At 36.5% G+C, this 20,489-nt stretch overlaps 3 protein-coding genes across 3 annotated transcripts; 2 read left to right on the forward strand and 1 right to left on the reverse strand.

Moving 5' to 3' along the window:
• The first annotated feature begins 1 nt into the window (after position 1).
• Positions 2 to 4,085, forward strand: LOC139135582 (protein FAM72B-like). The gene is made up of 4 exons (XM_070703048.1): positions 2 to 364; positions 1,014 to 1,091; positions 2,378 to 2,502; positions 2,849 to 4,085. The coding sequence occupies exons 1-4, from the start codon at positions 207 to 209 to the stop codon at positions 2,941 to 2,943; spliced, it is 456 nt and encodes a 151-aa protein (XP_070559149.1). The 5' UTR covers positions 2 to 206; the 3' UTR covers positions 2,944 to 4,085.
• A 1,621-nt stretch (positions 4,086 to 5,706) lies between these two features.
• Positions 5,707 to 13,488, reverse strand: LOC139135581 (ribitol-5-phosphate xylosyltransferase 1-like). Its single transcript, XM_070703047.1, has 6 exons — positions 13,300 to 13,488; positions 11,978 to 12,175; positions 10,667 to 10,766; positions 9,023 to 9,328; positions 7,946 to 8,116; positions 5,707 to 6,242 (listed from the first exon to the last, which is right to left on the reverse strand). The coding sequence occupies exons 1-6, from the start codon at positions 13,433 to 13,435 to the stop codon at positions 5,825 to 5,827; spliced, it is 1,329 nt and encodes a 442-aa protein (XP_070559148.1). The 5' UTR covers positions 13,436 to 13,488; the 3' UTR covers positions 5,707 to 5,824.
• A 145-nt stretch (positions 13,489 to 13,633) lies between these two features.
• On the forward strand, positions 13,634 to 20,489 carry LOC139135579 (pseudouridylate synthase PUS7L-like). The gene is made up of 6 exons (XM_070703045.1): positions 13,634 to 14,723; positions 15,561 to 15,720; positions 16,296 to 16,491; positions 16,940 to 17,041; positions 17,888 to 18,229; positions 18,859 to 20,489. The coding sequence occupies exons 1-6, from the start codon at positions 13,826 to 13,828 to the stop codon at positions 19,375 to 19,377; spliced, it is 2,217 nt and encodes a 738-aa protein (XP_070559146.1). The 5' UTR covers positions 13,634 to 13,825; the 3' UTR covers positions 19,378 to 20,489.

Here is a 20,489-nt window from a genome sequence, read left to right on the forward strand (position 1 = left end):
CAATCATAGCAGATGGCAGAACAACAAGAAATTTAAATTAACCAATAGGAGCTCATGGTGCGAACACAGACGCTTTCGACGTACGTTGGTTGTAAGATCTCACATTTTCAACAGCAGAAAGGTAAACAGTTGGCCAAGTCGAAATTCAGCGAAAAAATCCACAATTTTGGGTGTTTTTCCAGAGATTTTTCGAAGAAGCTATCAGTATGAGTAAGCGGTACAAACATCCAGTGTTTAAGGCGAAGACTGTGATGGAGTTGCAGTGTAGATACTGCGAAAACTCAGTTTGTCAGCGAGGCATGAAAGCCATTTTGCTTGGAGACGTGTCGATTGAGTTATTTTCTACGGACTTTCCACCGAAAAAGTAAGTAACGAAAACCATATTTAAGCATGATTTACATGTAGGCCGTTTTCTCTGATTGACTTTCGTCTGTCTTGTCTGATGTCTGGTAGGCCAACGTCCCTCCACCACCCACGGCGGGGGTAAGTCAAAATTTTGTGCTCTCGAACGTAACTACAACATAAATCTAGTAAATGATATATGGTTTGAATACTCTTTTACTACAATTTGTTTCTTGAAGTCTCTCGATAATATCAACGCCGACATTCTATTGCTCCTCCTAGTCTTGCGTTTCAACTTCTGCGAACCAAAATCTTCGGGTTTTTGCTATTACATGTAAAACTGCCTCAGTCTACAACTTTCCCCGGCGATTTTGAAACTTGGGCTATACACAACTGCAGCATGTTAGGATTTTAACTTGCAAGTTATAATACTGAAACGCTTTCGTTCACTAACATAACACAGTCAAGTTTCACGGTTTTTTATTTGCTACAGACAGTCGCGTTCAAAGGATGCCACACATACCACGGTTCAGTATATTAGAACCTTAGAAATATTACAAAACGAAAGTTGGAAACCTACACGCATGCCATGAATGCAGGCACGGTCCACAGAGGACCGTGATGCAGGCCATTATTCACGGCTCTTTTGTTCCGTTTTAATTGTTTTGCAGCCGTGTAGATGTCGTCGGACCTACATACACGACTCCCAGCTGTAATTGTAGAATAAGGGACGTTGCCTGTACACAATGGTAAGTCGGAAATACATTTTAAACATGGAGGTGGCACCATGTATTTTTGTCAGTGAATTGCCCCCTAGGGAGGCAAATATCTGTGTCTCACCACGACAAATTTTGTCTCAGACGAGAGTATACATGTATCGACCAAATACATCAACCCAATATTTAGTAACTCAGTGCTCAATACTAGCAAAATAAAATTCACCACTTTCAATCTGCCAAGAATAAAGTTTGTATACTGAAATTATTATAACTGATTGATGTACTCTGTGAATCAGTGCTCAAACAAAGATATTATTGGTTCAGTAATTAACTATAGTTCCAATATGATGGCATTTAAAATAATTACATGTAAATGGCCAATAATTGTGTTCGAAATCTTTTGAAGAAAACTTGGGTAAAGCGACCAGGACTAAATAGAATGTCCCATAATTTGTTAATTAATGTGTTTATGCTAGAAAGCATATCACACGTGAAGATGGTATATTTCAGCATATTTGATATCTAAAGTTAACCCTTTTCCTGCCAAGTTCATATTTCACTATCAGGTCAAGTTTGATAAAATTAGTGAAGCATAATATGTCCCATTTGATGCATTTTAACAAAACATTGAATTTGAACATTTGAAGGCCCCTGAAATCACAGGTACTTTAAACATAAATTTCAGGGACTAAAGCTGTTGGAACAGACCAAGCCAAATGGATGGAAATGCTTATAGTTTTTGCTGAATACCACTTTTCACTAAGTTGGCTGATGGGGAAGTGATACTATCTGGCAGGAAAAGAGTTAATATTTTCATGTAACCAGGGTAGCAAGATTCAAATTTTATCTTGATATTATAATATGGTCAAAACATGTGGATAAGCATGGGTTTTACATGTTTTGTTTGAAAGAGTGGGTAATTATTTGGTTTCAAAATGTACAGAGAAATGTAAGTAATAATTTGATAAATTGTGGTTTGATGTGAGACTAAGACTGTTATGCTACGATAACTATCAATCTTCCTAATCCTACACTGATTGCCTTCTAGCTCATAAGATTCCTGAATTCCATAAGTCAATTTTGAATTTCTCTGAAATTTTTAGTGCTTTCTCAAAACTTACAGCTAATGACATCAAATTTTTCTTGAATCAAAAGGACTAGTGCATCAAGGTAAGTTCATATAAATGGCTCGCACAGTACATGTACACTGTGAACAAAAAATTGTGTATCACATTCGTTGTCCAAGTATACTTATTTAAAGTACACAAATTATTATGCTAATTGACAAATCTTATTGTGTCTTGTCTTTTTTTCAGTGGTAACATTGTTGGCTATCATGTAATATTGCCATGCAGTCCTTGTATGCAGTCATGTAACAATGGGCATTTCTGGATGTTTCATAGTGACTCTACAACAGCATTGGACAGAACAGATCCAACAGGTACAATTCATGTGGATCCATATTTGTACATGCATGATAGAATAATACTGATGTAATGATCAATTTATAACTCTGAGTCAGATATGAAATATCTTCACTATACAGTGAAACGCCTGTGTTCCTCCTTTGAAAAAGTGCAATGTTTGAATAGCATAAACTTAGTACAGTAGTCAAAACTTTCTGTAACCATATCATAAATCAAGTATAAGAGTAAAATTATTAATGACATGGTTATTAGCTTTGTCTTATGCTTAGTAAAGTATGGTGGTTTCATACCTAACATCTTATTAGTCTCTTACTTGCACCATGCATTGATAATTAAAGTTGTTTTCATTCATTCATGCAGGAAGTTGTATCTTGCTATGGGGTGATATTGCAGAATCACAAGAGGAGGAAGATGAGAGGGAAAGTTATCTATCTGAAGAAGAGTGTTACAGATAAGCTACTGTATAAACTGTAGAGTACTGATTCTATTGGCAGAATGAAGCCCACTGAATCTTGGGGTCGACACTCAAATTAACATTATTTATTGCACAACACAGATGTGTTATGCATGTATTACAAAATACCAATTACATGTAACTTGTAAGGAAGGAAGGAAGGAAGCTTAACAAGGACTCTTTTCTTCTGCTTTATTCAGAGCTGCAATACAGATCTGCTGCTTTTTACATGTCCAAGACATACTTCTTGTTTGTCTTTCTTAACTTTCATGGCCTCCACCCTCGGTTATGTTCAACACTGCCATTACCGGACAAAGAATTGTACGATGACTTATTCATCATTTATCTCATATTTATTGAGCCACAGAAATGTCTGTTACAACTTTGCAAAATTGTAGACCATTTGGATTATTTTCTTAATTTTTGTGGTACGGTTCACAGAAGATAACAGAAAACTAAGGTCGTCCAATGACAGGGACTTTAATTTTCAATGGCAGAAACGTACTCTGACAATTGTAATCAAATTTGCTGTTGACAATTGAAAAATTTAAAAGCCAGTAATTTGCTGCAAAACTGGCAAGGTAGCTAGTTTACTGAATGGTACAGGAGGTGTGGGGATACATTGTAGTAACATTTTACCAAGTCTTTGATGATAGCAATCTTATAAATTCTAATCAAACACAAATTCAAGTTTTGTTTGAATCAGAGTAATAATAATACGGTAATCTGCCTCTTTTTATATTTTAAGTGCTAGGTCATAATTTAGCAGCAACAGCACACATTTCTCTTTATCTGTTTTTACATCCACAAGTGTGTTGTACAAAACACATACTTTCTAACATACAAGTAGTAAAAAGACATGCTCAGGTCAATTTTATGAAAAGCTCTACTGAATGTAGAGTATATTGTTCATATTTTTAAGGAATGTAAGTGAGGTTCTTGATGAGATCCTAGTTTTCATGCTTCAGAACATTGTCAACTCATCCTATGCAATCTCAAATTTTCTTTTATAATAATTTATGGAAATTATTTCTTAAATTCAAAGGATAGTGTAGTTGGCCTTAGTTTTGGGTATGTGTAATGTTTAAATGTAAATATCATTGTAAATATGTAAAATTGCCATTAAAAGTATTCATAAAACCATGATTTGTGTGGATCGTTTTGTTTTCAAAATGCTGTGAGATATGAGACAAAGAGTAAACATCAACAACACAAACAATATAGTGTCTTAGCAGATTATAACCAAAGTACTGGTGGCATTTATACAACAATGTGTTTTATTGTTAGAATATTAAAACTTGTTTCCCATTGGGAACAAAATATTGGGTGATGGCGGTACAAAACGCAAAAAGCAAAGCTTGACTTTGAAAAGCTGTGATCTAGTAACTTTTACCTTGCCATTTGCCAGAAATTCATCTATTTTAGTGAAGCTTCAGTACTTCATGATATGTACAAAAAGTAGAACAAATAAGCAACGCCAACTTGGGAATATATCAGCTGAATAGGTTGCAGACAACATGTGGAACTGTAACAGACATGCTGTCACTAACATTGAGTCATATGTGTATTTTTACACACCATTCATCAAATTTGAGAAGTCTGAACAGTACATGAACAGCCTCTAATTAGAAGAAAATTGTGTAGGGAGAATGTAACCAGGAGAATTCACTTCAGTGAAAGAAGTTGAAATTTGTTACTACTAGTGTATGCACTCCAGCAGTGCAGCATGCAAAATGTTACAGCAATGACTATAAGCAGTGAGTAGAGTCATTTCAAACAGAGTCTCCTTTAAAAGAGCTTAGCTCAAACTTGAGAGGTATCAAAGTGACCTCTTTTGAGCTATACGACTTACTCCATTAGGGACTCTGTCAAAAATTCAATGTAAAATGAAGGTCCCACTCCAATCACCTGTAATTGATTAATTGATGATTCTAAGGGGCTTTCTATGAAAAATTATTTGGGAGCTTAAACTCCTGCAACTCTTGCATCAGTCTTTTGACAAATTTTCGACCTTGTTCTTTGATAACTAGTACATGGAGGATCAGCAATCCGATCAGTTGTTCAGGAAGCTTTGTCCGTACAAGAATTCCAAGTCATAGTTGGGGTTTTGGACTGTACTATTATAATAGAAATTCACATACCAGACACCAATACAGCTATAAACCTAATTCTCCTATATGCAAACACTGTCACATCCATTCACAAGAGTGAAAACCCTTCCTCCTCGATTTCTATACTTCCTTCAGAGTTCACCTGACTTGACCTCATTAGCCAGCGTGGGAGTTGTCACCATGGCAACAATGATTTGTTGACAGAACTAGAGTTGAGAATGAACCATATTTCATTACACTGATATGCCTCCAATAGTATTAGGATAAAGTCACGATTTCTATAAGCCTCACTGTGGCCAATTTTCTATTATATGAATTGTCAGATTTTAATCACAGGCCAGAACCTTTGACCCTTGCTTAATTAAAAGAGTGGGTGGCAAATGTACTGTTCATCGATTCAAACGTCCTTCCTTACAGGCACAATAAAGCAACCTGTATAAAATAATAATATCATTCACAGTATCTACCAGTGACACAATGCCCATGAACTAGAGCTGTTCTGAAGAACTGTTGCTGACAGACAGGTTACACACAATACTGAAATAATCCATGACAATCACTATTTGAATTCATTCTTGCACTGAAAAATCATTTGAAAATGACCTTGTTCCAATAGACTGACTCAGTTTTATAATAAAACACTGGAGCAAATGTTTGAGATAAAAACCGTGGATTTATTAAGTTAATAGCCTGTAAAAAGTTTGAATTACTAATTTAAAAAAAAGATAGATGTAAATAAATGTTACAGAGAGGTACGAGTTGTATTTCACTTTATGTAACATCTTCAGAAAAGAAGCTTTTCTGCAATGTATCAAGGAAATCATTTTTCATTGTATTTCTGAAGTTTTTGTACCACTCAACTAACGCTATCCGTCGGTCGATCTTTTCTCTCTGTGTTAGCTGGGCTTCCCTTTTCAGTATTTCAGTCAGTTCATTCCAGTTCTTGATGAAAATAAAAGGTGCTCCTTTTGATTTCAGCAAGCACAGCGGTGAGTTGTGACAAGAGCTTGAGTTGCCACATCTGCCAGGCGTCATAACATCTTCAATCACAGGTACAGATCCATACACACAGGCTTCATAAATGCGATAACACTCAGTGTTTATTCCAACTGGACACAATGTCAGATCACTTTCTGATAAGGCAAGCTCATACTGAACTCTTGTCTGGTCACTTTCGTTGGGTTCCCACCTTTCATAGAAAATAAAATATGACAATATTTCAAAGTTAAGACATTTAACTCTTTGAGCGCCAAAGTCAATTTTTGTTACCTTTATAGTATATACTGTAGTAAATATTTTCCAGATTTTTGCAAAAATTTTGATTAGAAACTGTAGCAAATAAAATATAATGTCTATTTGGTCCAAAATTAGCAAGGCAATTACAGAAAAATTCACAAAAGCTGGTTAAATATTGTACTAAAATTTGGGTGGGCAAAAATTACGGCACTCAAAGGGTTAATGCACATATCCTAGTGAGAAGTCATCGATAAGATTTCTTTCAAATTGTTAAAACTGAAAAGTGTATATACTCCTACCGATGTATTGTTTTGTTAAATAAACTTATTTTATTTTAAAATCACGATTCAGAAAAAGGGCATATGAACTGCCAGTAAAACGGAAAATGTTTTGAAGCTGTTAATCAAAATAATGAAGACATTTGTTGACAGGGCACAGCAACATTCTTATAAATTAGTGAAGATATTAAGGCTCTCAAACTTTTGACCTATCACTTGTAGTGAGGGGATCCTTTTGAAGCTCATATAAATCAGGGCTCGAAATTAGCGGTAGTCCCGCGTCCGTCCACAGACTATCAACTTTTCCCTGGGGCAACCAAAATCCATGTAAAGGTAAACCACACAGACTACCAAAGCCAGGGGCATGATAGTTATATTCAGTCAGTATTTGGCGTGCAATATCTGTAACTTTGGGACGAGCTGAATGCAGTCAAACCCTGCTGGACACAGAAAGGCCAGACTATGATTTCGTTAGGCACATTACAAAGACGACAGTGCGTGGAATTTTTCAACAAAGTTGCAATATCTGAACTGATGTACTTGGATGACAGGCATGTAGGAAATGATGGCCAATGAAAATGCATTGTCACTAAATTTAGATCATAATGTATCAATCACAGTTACACTGAAATTATTGTCTCCTCCCCTGGACAGAAAGCCCATGCTCTATTTTCAGCCCTGCTGTACTACAGTATGTCTTATGGGGCAGCCTGACAGAAAGTCTTTGTCATGGTGTCTATCAAAATTTTCATACAACTCTGCTCTGAGTATATTGAAACTTGTGAATAGGTCGCCAAACTTTTGAGTGTCAGTGCTGTCCATTATTCCTTTGGGTATAAAAGGTGTGCAAGTATTCACATCAAATGACTACAAAATTCTCTTCATTGGCAGAATCTTGAAAAATAGGTCTTTTCTTTCCTGGTTAAGGAAATAAAATATCCCTTAACTACAAAAGCATGGGCTACCAGCCATTGTCACTGGGCTATCAACTTCAGAAGATGGTAGACCAAGTGGACTACCAGGGACAAAAATTAATTTCGAGCCCTGTTTAAAATACATAATAAATAAGTACAATTTTTACCAGCTTGTTTTGTAAAAATTGAAAATTTAATTATTACACAATAGAGTTAACACAGAGATAGTGACCACTTTTTAATTTCATGTGTCCATAAATATTAGATACTTTGTTTCTCTAGTACCAAATTTTGCATCGGTGATCACAGATTTTTATTCTAGATTTTGAAAGGGAACGGTATGCATCCTCACGGAAAGTTTGGTGAAAAAAGTCATTCAATTTTGAGGTGAGTACTGCCATAAGATTTCAAAAAGAAGAATACTTCACTTGTATTGATTTCAATTCATAGAGAATGATACTTACTCAGCTCTGGCTTTCACAAAGCATCTATCCTGGAGTTCATACTTTTCAATGACTGAGACTAGGGTCTCCCTAGATGAATTGGCGTAGACGGTTCCCAGGAAATTACACATGTAATGCCTCCTTTGATACAGCTGTTTTGATGGCATGGCAACTTTGTTGAAGCCTCGATACCTGGCAAATCACATTTAAAAGATGCTTTTTATATTTCTGTATCCATTTCAGCATTTTCTGTACATACTTTGATGGTACATTTTATTTACATGTGTATATTTTCAATCTCAGAAAGCTGTCAACTGAAAGGTAATTTTTACGAAACAACAGACAAAGTTTAAAGGTTCAGCACATATCAGTAGTTGTTGTCTTATCACTGGACATCTATTGACTGTGATGACTTAAGCACACTTGGTGTCAAGTCAACAGGATGTACTAATTGATATCTTTTGTCTCCAAGTTTTGTTTTAATGGAGATGTTTCACTGATAAAAACCAAGCATACTATTCATGATTTGCATTGTCATTGAAATTAAGAAGTGTAAGTCTTACAATCTTTTGAACATACAGTAGCACATTATAATGCCATCCAGTTATACATTCGTTTGCACATTCAATACTTGCTGTTACTAGAATTGGTTTGTCACTAAAATATTCCTAGCAATTACCAGAAGTATTGTGTAAGACAGTATCAGTGTCTTCATCAATTTGCAAAAGACTGCAGTTTGTAAGATATTGACATGTTTGAACTCATATCACTTTTATAACATCCACACGAAAACAACCCGAAAGTACTTCACAATATTATTATGTTGTCCCTATGTCAACCCAACATATAGCAAGAACACTGTGATTATATATATTGGTTCATAAATCAAAAACAATTTTTAAGTCACGTATGAAAAAATCAAATATAATTTACATGAACGTGGACGTGCATTATTCTAGCATTATTTTACATTGGACATTACTGGTAAATCACTTTAATTTTGAATCAATATGAAAATTGCCACTCTCAATTAAAACAGTAATAATGCAAGCACCAAGGCAGGACATATATGTATTTAAGTATGACATTTTTACTTACGCAGCAACTCCAAGTGGCCACTGATGAAAGTTGACATTGTTTGTTAATGGACTGTCGTAGACTATGAAGAGATGGTCCACTACACCGCCCTCCTTTCTCATGTACGGAATAAACCAATCATTGTCACATTGTTCATTTCCAAGCATGATCACAGCTACCTTCTGAAGATACGGCAGTTCAGCAAGACGTTCCAGCCACAGCAATGCAAAGTCAATTTTCTCTTGAACCCGTCCATTCAGTATGAGGACCAAGAACTGTGTATCACTCGGTGCTTTGCTGGGAATCACTCCTGGACCTGTACGGAACCTGCCAATTGAAGTGTCATGCCTTGAAGTGACTTTGAGTCTTGCATATGACTGCTACTTTTCCTATAGATTGATGAATGACCAAACGCAACTACAACATTTACCACAGATTTCTCTGCTTGCAACAAACAATCTTACGGTAAATGAATGAGTTTGAATTTCAATGTGAGGATCATATAAATGTTGATGATCTTTGGCTTTGCAAAACATTGCTAGAACTTAGAAAGTGAAAAAGATAACTAAGTAAAGCTATCACTTTTGTCCTACACTTCCTATCAAGGGACTGTAGGTGTGACTGTTGATATTTCCATTACTTGTTTTCAATCAAGCGAGTAAATTAATTTATTTTCTCACTAAAAAATTTTGAAATACAGAATATTAGCTGAGCCATTAGAATACGTCCTGTATAATATACAATGTAATTGTACAACTGCCTCTGTAACCTATGCAGAGTCCAATAACTTTGATGCAGAGTACAATAACTTTAGGTGCTATTGGATGTTATTTTACCTCATCACACCTTTATGTCAACACGAGAAAAACAAGAGAAGATTTTACATTTTTTACAAAAAAATATACTTTGAAACATTCAGTACTTCATGCAGTGACTGACGGTCATTCCAAGACATGTGAATTTGAGTGAAATCATGCCACTGACCTACAAACTCTATCATGTGCACTGCGCTGCGCTGTTGAAATTTCATTCTAGCGGACTGTATGTGCTTAGTGGTGCGTTGAACGCTTTCCCAGTCTGCTTGTGCTTGCTCAGTGCTCAATGGACATCCTAAAAACTCCCTAATTTTGACTTTTTTGTGGTAAAATTGGACTAAAGGTGTATAATAATGGGGTTGTTCAAAAAATACTGGGATTTATGTCCTCGGACAGTACCTTAGCTGCACAATATACTTGGACATAAATCCTGGTACTTTTTAAAAAACCTTTATTATTGTCAACAAATAAACTGTAATGTGGACTAGAATTCAGTTATCAACAATGAGTTAGACATTGCACTCATATTGGCTGCAATAAGTTGAACTAGGTATTTTAACAACATGCATCGGGCAGTACAATGAGAGTAATTACATTTGACAAGCAAAGCAAAATTATGGAAAATATGTCAAAAAGTTGCAGCCAATGAAGCTTTAAATATACACCTTTACTGCAACCTTCTTTCTTTGAAATTTGAACCAAACTGGCTGTCCAGCTTCCTAAATCAAACATCAAAAATGTACATGAACTTTAATTTGCATATATCATTTTGTATCTTGAACAATTACTTGTTCAGATAGCCAGCCATATTCTTATTTAGTCATGTGACAACTCGGCAGAGAGGACTTACTTGAATTTTATATTCCTCTCTTTCTTGAAACCATAGTGCCATATACCATCCATTTTGGATTCCAGTGTACCATCAAACACATGCTGCCAGAAGTACAACGCTGCAATGAGAATGAATCATCAACATTTCCACAACTCAATGCTTTGATCCAACCTAGCCTTAAATCATAAATAGTTAATCCTGGATACAAAATATAATTGATAATCAAAGTTTGCACATTATGAATGATATTACAAGTTTGTTATATTACTGTGCTAAATTAAATATTAACCAGTGACTTCATAGAATCCAGCTTCTCATGCTGGGTAGAATGAAATAACTTCCTTGAACACTTAAAATAGTGTCTTATCTAATTATGTCATCACAAAAGCTATTTTAATTTTATTTCCCTGTGACTGTCCCAAATGTTTTTTCTGCGACAAACCTTAATGAAAAAAGATACGCTGATTTAAGTAAAACATCCGGTAGAGTACCGGTATGTATTCAGAATCTGTCTATTGGAAGTTCTGTTCTGATCATGTTACACTTGAAAGTATATGTCAATTGGTTTATCGAGTCCAACAGGCAAAACAGTTAAGTGACTCTACATGCACACAAACCGTTATATCTTGTTGATTTAAAACTCGCTATCATAGTTGCGATCTTTGCTTTATTTTTCTCCCTCTATCAACTTTTCAACTCTTACATATTAATCCTCATTTCACATGATGAACACACATGACGACATACCATAATGGTCAAATCAAACGTCAGTTTGCCTTTGAGCTGAATCATCCCCCAACAGTCTATTTCCTCAAAAGAAAAAACTTACCATTTGACAATTGAATTCAAAATAATAGGGGGCGATAATGGATGGTAAACAGTTAAGCTACCATGATACAGATAGCATACTGCACAAATATGATTAGACTCTCTCACAGTCCCAGGTTTACCAATAGACAGTAGAGGGGGTCTTCCCCCTCTGCTGACTATGGTTTACCACACAGCGTCTAATGGAACACTGATAAACCTTCAAGGTTTATAAACCTTCTTCCCTCTGACCGAGCCAGCCCTAAGCAAAACCTGGCTCCATAAATTCAAAATCAGAGCAGGACACTCACATGGAATAGCCAACAAGGGGCTTTAAGAGAGCCTAAAACATTACATACTTTATGTTGTCACAAAATTGATGAATTGCATCAAATTTTGGAAAAGGTGTGTATTATGAAAAAATCGTGTTGTACTTTGTACTTTCTTCTATTTTCTTCACATGTATTTAGGATAACCATGGCCTATCCATGACAGATTACAATTAATACTGTATTATCATACCAATGGCTGCTTTGCCCCACACCTCAACATGGTGGAAACCATCACTGTCATTTCCATGGTAACGTTTACCAAAATCCAGTTCTTTGTTACTGCTCCATTTCAATTTTGATTTTCCGGTGTCTTGTTGTCTTTTGTCTCTCATGTATAGATCTTCTCCCCAGGGGTTCCATTCTTCGTGTCTTGAATGAATTTTTTTCTCTTTAAGGAGAAGGGAAGAAAACATTTTTTTAAAGTTTCTTGTCATGGCTGAATTATATTTTTTGAAACCCAAGAGAGATTCTATCTGTAGCAGTTCGATATGCATGTAGGTACCTGAGTAGCCCTGCAAGTGAACTTTAAAATGAGAATGATAAAACTGGCAAAAGAGGCAAAACATATCTATGTGGTCCAAGAGTGCAAAACGGACAAACGTTCACCATGTCTATTGGATGATGGGGAGGATGACTTGAGTATATATTCCTGATATTAAACCATAACCAAGTCACTGTGCACAAACTTGGAAGTTGGTGTATCCTCATGCAAAACCTGACATGACAACGTGCAACGCACATATTGGCACAAAAGGCTATTTCAATCCCTGTATTCTGCAATGGCAAATTTCTTTCATGGTATTGATATCATTGCTAAGATTAGCGTTTCCTAATTCAGTATGATTTAGATTTTTTTCCACTTTTCCCTCCATAACTTCACATTCAAAGTATCATCCATTCTTGAAGAGCAAGACATGGGTAAAATCTTATTTTTAACATAAGCGCGGTAAATTAACAGATTTTGAAAATACATCTTCATTTTCACAGTTCTTTTTTTTACCACTTAAATTCAATTGTTTCTTTGGGCCATTAACAAGGTTGATCATCCAAGTTTTGATTGATGTGTTGAATTCAATTACTAGCACTGTCATAGAGAAATTGCTCAGATGCTAGGGGACTTTGTCATTCCTTTATACAAAAGATGTGAATTACTCACAACAGAGGTCGTTCACTAAAACCATAATCAGTCGACATTTAGGGTCTATGGTAGAAGCTCCTACCGTCTATGCTAAAACTTCTCTTTAACAAATTTGATTTTTCACCAAATTTGATTTTTCACCAAAGAAATGCTTTCTTTTTCACTAGTGTCAAGTGAAATTACTGCATTTTAAAATCAAACTTTTGTTATTATTGTCTATCTCATGGGCATGATGGGCTCATCAATTCTGTCTCTTTGAACACACGCCCTCTCCAGTCCACAGCGAAAATTTACAATCCCATTTATAGCTGTCAGAGCGATGCGATGTCGCGGGCAGTCGGGCTGAAGGCATGACATGAGAAGAAACGACTTACCGGAAGGTGGCTTGGGTTTCTGGTCATCCGATGAAGGTTCATAGATCCTGGTAAACAGTACATACGTTGTGTAACAAGTTATAACGCTATAAATGGCGAATCCTGCGAACAAGATCTTTCGTAGGGTTAACTGCATTTGTCCGAGATCGTACACAGACAAATCATTTCAACTCTGCTAGAGGGTCTTTATCGACGTAAAAGGGTATTCTATAAGCTTCAGTCCTTTCACCAACGTAAAAGGGACAAACTTTCGTCGCAAATGCTTCTAACACAGTTCTAGCTCCGGCTCAGCTCTCGGTTGCAGTTGCCTTGCGTGTGACTACGAAAGGGTGGACTCACGTGCGTACGCGTCCAACATATGTGACATGCAAGTAGATTAAACGGAATATTTAGTCTATTTTGGTTCGGTTTTCAATAGTCGGCAACCGCCTTTGCTGCGACATCTGATGGTCTGACACTCCCACGGGAGTTGGAGGAATATTGCCACTCATACACCTGGCTGCAACAAGAACATAAAACAGTGACAATGTCAAATGTGGACTCCCCATCGTTACAAAACCGTGGTATCGAATGGTATCTATCCGATCACGAAGGGTTCATCGGAAGATACAAAGAAACATGCGAAGATTTCCATGTGACCGAAGTGGACAAGTATGGGAATCCGGTCTCTATGGAAACAAACTTTCAACGTCATCCAGCCGAAGACTGTTCAGAGAAGAATCTCATGAAAAGCACGGATGGAAAAGATAAAAATGCGCCAAAATCTGCAAACGATGCAGGAACTAATCAACAACAAGTGGAACATGAGTGGCAGAGACCGAAGCGAGACCATGTTCTAGCTTCTTTGATGAAATGTATTGATCAAGAGACATACTTAGTGTTGGAAAAGTTTTCCGGACATTACAGAAGTAACCATGGCAATACATGTGACCGTCACCACAGCAACCCTGGTTGGGATGGAGATCACTTATCATTGGGTATTTTTGAGACAAAAGAGGTCAGATGCACGATCCATCGATGTGTTAAACAGCTTCATCCACATTTGAAAACATCTACTAGACAACAGCTCAACCAGATTGGAAGTGAAATTTTTGTGACCCCTGACCCTATTCATCGAGAGTTTGCGTCATTCCTTGAGGGAGAGGACGTCGACAACCTCATGACATTTGTCGATGCTAAAGAACACAATACCTTTGTGCAGCTGAAAGTCGGAGAATCAAAACCGCAGAGAACAGCAATACACAGGTTGATTGCCAAACAGTTTGGTTCTATTGTGGAGAGTAAAACATTTATTGCCAACTTCAAAGGTAATCAAACAAATGAAGAAACTACAATTTCTGTCAGATTCCGGCAGAAATTTCACAACCGGGGCAAAAAGAGGAAAGTTGCTGATGTCAAACAGGAAGATGTACCTGTATACACAGGTAAGAATTGTAAAACGAGACATATTCATCTTATGTGAATGGATCATGAATGTGGCTCATGACAAATATTACATTACCCATGGATTGTGCAAACTAGATCTGTCATAATTATAATAAATTCATTCTTACGTTATTTTAAACTTTCAAGAACTGAATCAGTAATTAGCATGACTAAGTTACATCAGAAACACCTTCCTCTTGGCTGAAAGTTTTTGCAACATGGGAATAAATGATATTTCAGTGAACATACGGGGTACTTCCCTGAAGTACATGAATTGCTTTCAACAGGCACCCTATATGCAGCTACACTAGTGCACAGAAAAGGTTCTTGTCTATAAACATCAGTCAGTAATGGCAAGTACAAAAGATTAGAATCAACAATAATTGAAACAACCAGCTTATATGTATTCAGTTTTCAATAACACACACAGCAGTAAAATATGTTTTTCATAGTGAATAGATGCCAGAACTGCCACTCAGTCAGCAGAGAATAACATCTCAAAAAGATTTACTGAGCTTGCCGATGGAAATATGATAATATTTAAACTTAGTACCTTGCAGATAATCACAGAATGATGCAATTAACTTCGATACATTAGATGTATGATGCAAAAATTTTCAAATATAGTACAGGTAATACTAACACAGAGATGAACCAACATGATACCATTTAACTGTTTCAACAATATATACGGTAGAAAGCATTGACAGGCCAGTATTGTTATCATTATGTGTGTTCTCTTGGAGCTTGTATATGGCAGCAAATACAAGTATGTGTTGTTTTGTCTTTTATCTTTGTAACTCCTACTTAACAATAATCTAACAATCTACCCACAGGATTCACAATGAAAAAGAAAGACATAGAAACGTTAGATGCTATCCAACAGATCGCCAAGGCAACAGGCAGTCAGGCATCCAACATCAGTTATGCTGGAACAAAGGACAAGAAAGCTGTGACAATGCAGGCCATGGTCATAAAAGATGTAATTCCATCCAGGTAAGATAGCATGCACATACTGTATGTTGTGTTTATAAATGTATGTAAGTGTAGGATCTTAACCGCGTTTTTGATAGGGTACCGGGTAGGTACCTGGTAAATTTTACTAGGGTTCCCAAGTCATGCAATACCATAGTTCCCTCTGTTACATCAATGCACTTCTATCAGCAGACAACAGAAATAGTACCAGGGTTTCCACACCATATCTCTACCTTACCAAATCACAGCAAAAACACTCAATAATGAGTCATTTTCATGTACGTGCATGCTTACTTGATACTCCAAAATTCTGTGCATGAAATACTACATGATACTTCCAACACTAGATACGTAATGGATGAAATGCATAAGTTACTTTTTGAAGTGCCTCTATACATTCAAGTATGGATGCCTGACTTGAAATGAACAGGGAGACCTAAGCTTTGACTTAAACAACAAACACTTTTGAAGATACTTTACAGCCCGTGTGTGAGGATTGGTATATCTGAGTCAATGTGATCTCACTTGGAAATTTAAGTTGGATAGCATTTTTAATCGAGATTGCTCTTGAAACATAACTTGTTACCCATTTGCAGACTGCAACAAATCAATGAGAAGCTGACCAACATTTCAATTGGCAACATACATCCATGCAGTCAGCCTCTACAGCTAGGAAAACTTGGCGGCAATCACTTTGATATCATTCTGAGAGACATCAAACAGCATGGCAAGTCATCTTCAAATGATGATCAACTCAGAGATTTGATCTCATCAGCTGTTAAAAACGTACAGGTAAATTTAACCTTTTTTAATTGTTCTTGCAGTATTTTGTTGTAGTGTTGAAAGCATTGTTGTCAATATACTGACTTGAATTCAAATTTCAATGCAATGTACATATCTTCTTTAACTCATATATGATATTTCGCATCATACAGTGCATTTATTTCAGGTATCAAGTGGTCACATCCAAAAATATTTGATAATACTGCTTTCCACTTTGTTTTCTTAGTTAATGCGATTTTTTTTTAGTGAAATCATCTACATTTTAGTCAGTTAATCAGTGATCACCAAGTGATACTCTAGTACATTTGCAACAACAACATAAAACATTACAGCAATGCATGATGGACACAAAGACTGGGTTCCAAAAGTCTCTGACAAGTTAAAGCAGTATGTCGGAAGGTAAAAATATCCTTACATGACAAAGTTGTTGTTTGTTCTGAATTTTTTCTCATTCAAGGAAAGGGGATTCATTAATTACTTTGGACAACAACGATTTGGAACAGCAGAAACTCCTGTGACAGCGGACCGCGTAGGATTGGCTATCATGAAAGGAAATATGGTAATTGCATCATCTATCATAGTGGAATGTTATTCAGCAATTAATATTCTTCTGCAAAGATCTCATTGCAAAATGATTTGCTTTATTGATGCTTTGTCATCAACAGTCATGATTTCATTTGGTGATTTTCAGATCAGTTAACAAAAATTCCATGAATAAGTGAATAAAAAAGATGGTATTACTTATGATGGTTCATAATATCGGCTCTTGAATTTTAAAATGCTGATAGAGTTTTGAACAACAAACATTTGAAAACAAAATCTAAACGTTAGCTGAGCATCAAGCGTGGGCAGAGTTACCAAGGTGTAGCTGTGGCATATAGTCAGAATGCAATGACCAAGAATGAGCTAAACCACTTACTCAATAAATGAGGATTTTGTTTGCTCTGACCATATTTTATAAAATTAAAGTCCATTCATTCATTCTGACCTTACAAGGGATGTGAATCATGTACACACGACAGTTCACATGTATAATGTATTTTCTTGTAATTTTAGTAGACCGGAGATTTGAAAAGGTGTGAGTGATTTTATGTTTGTAGATGACTTTGCAGGACGTCAGAAAACAGAGTTCCAAAAAGTCAATTGTTTCAACTTGGGCAATATGCTCACTCCTCCACTTTTACTTTGTGATTATTCACTAATCTCATGTTACAAAGGAAAATCAAATTGACCTATCTGATAGGCTATGAAAGTTAATTTTCAAGTTTTCAATAGAGGGCTTGCAGAGACACTTCATGAATAATAGTGAGTGCTTGTTTGTCATCATGGTGGATTTCAATCCAGCTATATATCCAAGGATAAATATGCATGGATCTTATCTTTTCCTGCTTTCCCTGTCTTGCAGAGAGATGCTGTGGATCTGATCTTAAAGCCAGGGAAAGGCAATGACCCCGTGAACACTGCAAAGCGACACTGGCAGATGACTCACAATGCTAAAGAGACACTGCAGTTGATGCCCAGATACAAAAGCAGGGAGTGTATGATCCTGAAGGCACTGCATAGACATGGCCAAGATGACGATGGTTTCACCAAGGCACTGATGGCTATTCCCCACGCTATGAGACTGCTCTATATTCACAGTTATTGCAGTCTTGTATGGAACCACATGGCAAGTTACAGAATCCAAAATGGATGTCAGCCGATTCAAGGTGACCTTGTAGAGGTTGCTGAGGAAAGCCAAACCAAGGTAATACATCACAAATGGATGTTTTTGACATTGACATGTAGCAACTCTTGTTTACTTTATCCTGCCAGGCAGTATCACTTCCCCATCTACCAAGTCAGTAAAAAGCAGCATTGAGCCAAGACGTATACATATTTTCACCTTCTTGGCATTGTATGTTACAGCAGATTGAGTGAGTTAAGTCATACTATGATAGCATCTATGTTTTCAGGGGTCTTCAAATGTTCAAGTCTGCAGTAAATTGGAAGTTTTGTGCCTCTCTCTTGTTCTAATGAATTTGACCTGATGATGACATTTGAACTTGGAAGGATAAGGGTTAGGATGCTGTCAGAGTGCTTAGAAACTGATTGCCAAATACATTGAAAACAAGTACTTTACTAATTGACTGTAATTGTTGACATGGTAAAAATATTACCTTTTTTTGAGATTTCCTGGTTTCATTTTCAGCCACAGTTTATAAGTCTTTCTGTACCTTGTAGTGAAATTTGTGAGATGGAAGTCTGATAATGCTCAAAAATCAGACAGTAGTACCACATCATTAATACCAGTGTGCAGATGACCTTGTATCTTTCATGCCTACAAATGTATTTTAGTCATGGTCTACTAAGGATTTTATTTTAATTAATCGACAGGTACATGAAGTTACTGAAGAAGACATCACTGCCCGGAGGTATTCTATAGAAGATGTTGTGTTGCCATTACCTGGCAACAGTGTTACTATGCCAACAAACTTTATGCGAGAAAGATACAGTCAGTATTTGGAGTCAGATGGTGTCACTGCGGAGTGTTTCAGAATATCGTCTCTGAAACTGAATATTCCAGGGGACTACAGAAAACTCTTGGCCAGGCCAAAACATTTGACATGGAGCTTTGTAAGTGATATCAGTAAGAATGGAGGGACAGACGGCAGTTTACAGAGAGTGGAGCGCTGTGAAGATAGCAGAGAACCTGATGTCCAAAAAAATGCCGTTTCATTTGCAAATTCCTCTTGTGAAAGAAGTAAATCAAGTGAACCAAAAGGAGCATGCCAGTCAGAACTTTCTGGAGAAGAGAAATTGAATACGAATGCAATTAAAATTTCTTTTGACCTTCAACCCTCCTCTTATGCAACCATGTGTTTGAGGGAAATTCTCAAGAAACAATTGGACTAAATTTATGCCATACCTTTAACTTAAAGGGATACAGTCATCAGAACTCCGCTCAAGGTCACATGGGACCCATACGACCAATGGTAACACTGTATCCAAGGTACAGTGGTGATTGATGAAAGTTAAAACATGTCTGTCATAATCTACATCGTATAAAACAAATGTTGCAGCTATGATGATGAGGTGCATCTAGATATCGTGCAGGAAATACATTGCTTGTAAACAAGAAACTCACACAGGTGAAGTTCTGACGACTGTTTCCCTTTAAACACAGTCATTGAAATTCCTTATTTGACAAAGAATGATCATGAGTTGCTGATAGTTACTTAGGAACTGTTTCAGTTTGTCGTATAAGTTCAAAAGTGTCACAATATGTGTAAATATAAACAAAAACTGCACACTCTTACCAACAAATTTTGCTGTAACTGTTTCCAACTCGTATGTGTCATGCTATGTTAGTACTCAAATTTGATTGATTACTTGACCGTGTAGCGTGGTCAGGGGATACATATTCTTCAGAAGTGATATCAAAATTTTACATTATACTCTAAGGCAGACATCAACATTTTTGCACTTTTGAACTTTCGTTTAGGGGGAGGGGGAGGGGGTTTTGACGTAAATGAAGGAATGTCGTTTGTCGCACTTATGCGGCAATCTGAGACGGTCCTGTAGCTTCCAATGATGTCCATACACCAGCACCATGCAGAGTTGCATCATCTAGAGGTGGCTAGAAGAGAAATTCACCATGTTTAAAGTGGACTTGGCAGATGCAAAGTGGGAACCTTACCAGTGCCTTGATGTTGAAAGATATTTCCCTAAAGTGTTTCATCGTCGATAATGACGAAATCTATTCCCTGAAGTGTCAAGAATTATGAAAAAAAAAACAATCACATATCAAAATAATGACAGTGAAGCTCTGAAACTTTTCTTATATTATCGTAAGCGGTTTCAGGAATGTCTTACTGAAAAGCCATAATGCACAAACATTTAAATTTAGCAAACATTATTTGCCAACTGCTAGTACAGCCTTCCTTGTGGTGGCTACTTTTAAGTTTATGGATTGTTTTTGAGAATTCGTTTGACTTTATTTGTTACATAAAGCTACTATTGTGATA

The sequence above is a fragment of the Ptychodera flava genome, chromosome 6 (genome assembly GCF_041260155.1).
Source record: "Ptychodera flava strain L36383 chromosome 6, AS_Pfla_20210202, whole genome shotgun sequence".
NCBI classification, from domain to species: Eukaryota; Metazoa; Hemichordata; class Enteropneusta; family Ptychoderidae; genus Ptychodera; species Ptychodera flava.

Excerpts from the sequence above, each read along its gene's own strand:
- LOC139135582 (XM_070703048.1), top strand. The coding sequence starts at position 207 with ATGAGTAAGCGGTACAAACATCCAGTGTTTAAGGCGAAGACTGTGATG. Across the intron at positions 365-1,013 it reads ACGGACTTTCCACCGAAAAA|CCGTGTAGATGTCGTCGGAC; the intron begins GTAAGTAACGAA and ends ATTGTTTTGCAG. Across the intron at positions 2,503-2,848 it reads GGACAGAACAGATCCAACAG|GAAGTTGTATCTTGCTATGG; the intron begins GTACAATTCATG and ends TCATTCATGCAG.
- LOC139135579 (XM_070703045.1), top strand. The coding sequence starts at position 13,826 with ATGTCAAATGTGGACTCCCCATCGTTACAAAACCGTGGTATCGAATGG. Across the intron at positions 14,724-15,560 it reads AGATGTACCTGTATACACAG|GATTCACAATGAAAAAGAAA; the intron begins GTAAGAATTGTA and ends ATCTACCCACAG. Across the intron at positions 15,721-16,295 it reads AAAGATGTAATTCCATCCAG|ACTGCAACAAATCAATGAGA; the intron begins GTAAGATAGCAT and ends ACCCATTTGCAG.
- LOC139135581 (XM_070703047.1), bottom strand. The coding sequence starts at position 13,435 with ATGCAGTTAACCCTACGAAAGATCTTGTTCGCAGGATTCGCCATTTAT. Across the intron at positions 12,176-13,299 it reads GAAACCCAAGCCACCTTCCG|AGAAAAAAATTCATTCAAGA; the intron begins GTAAGTCGTTTC and ends TTCTCCTTAAAG. Across the intron at positions 8,117-9,022 it reads TGGCCACTTGGAGTTGCTGC|GTATCGAGGCTTCAACAAAG; the intron begins GTAAGTAAAAAT and ends GTGATTTGCCAG.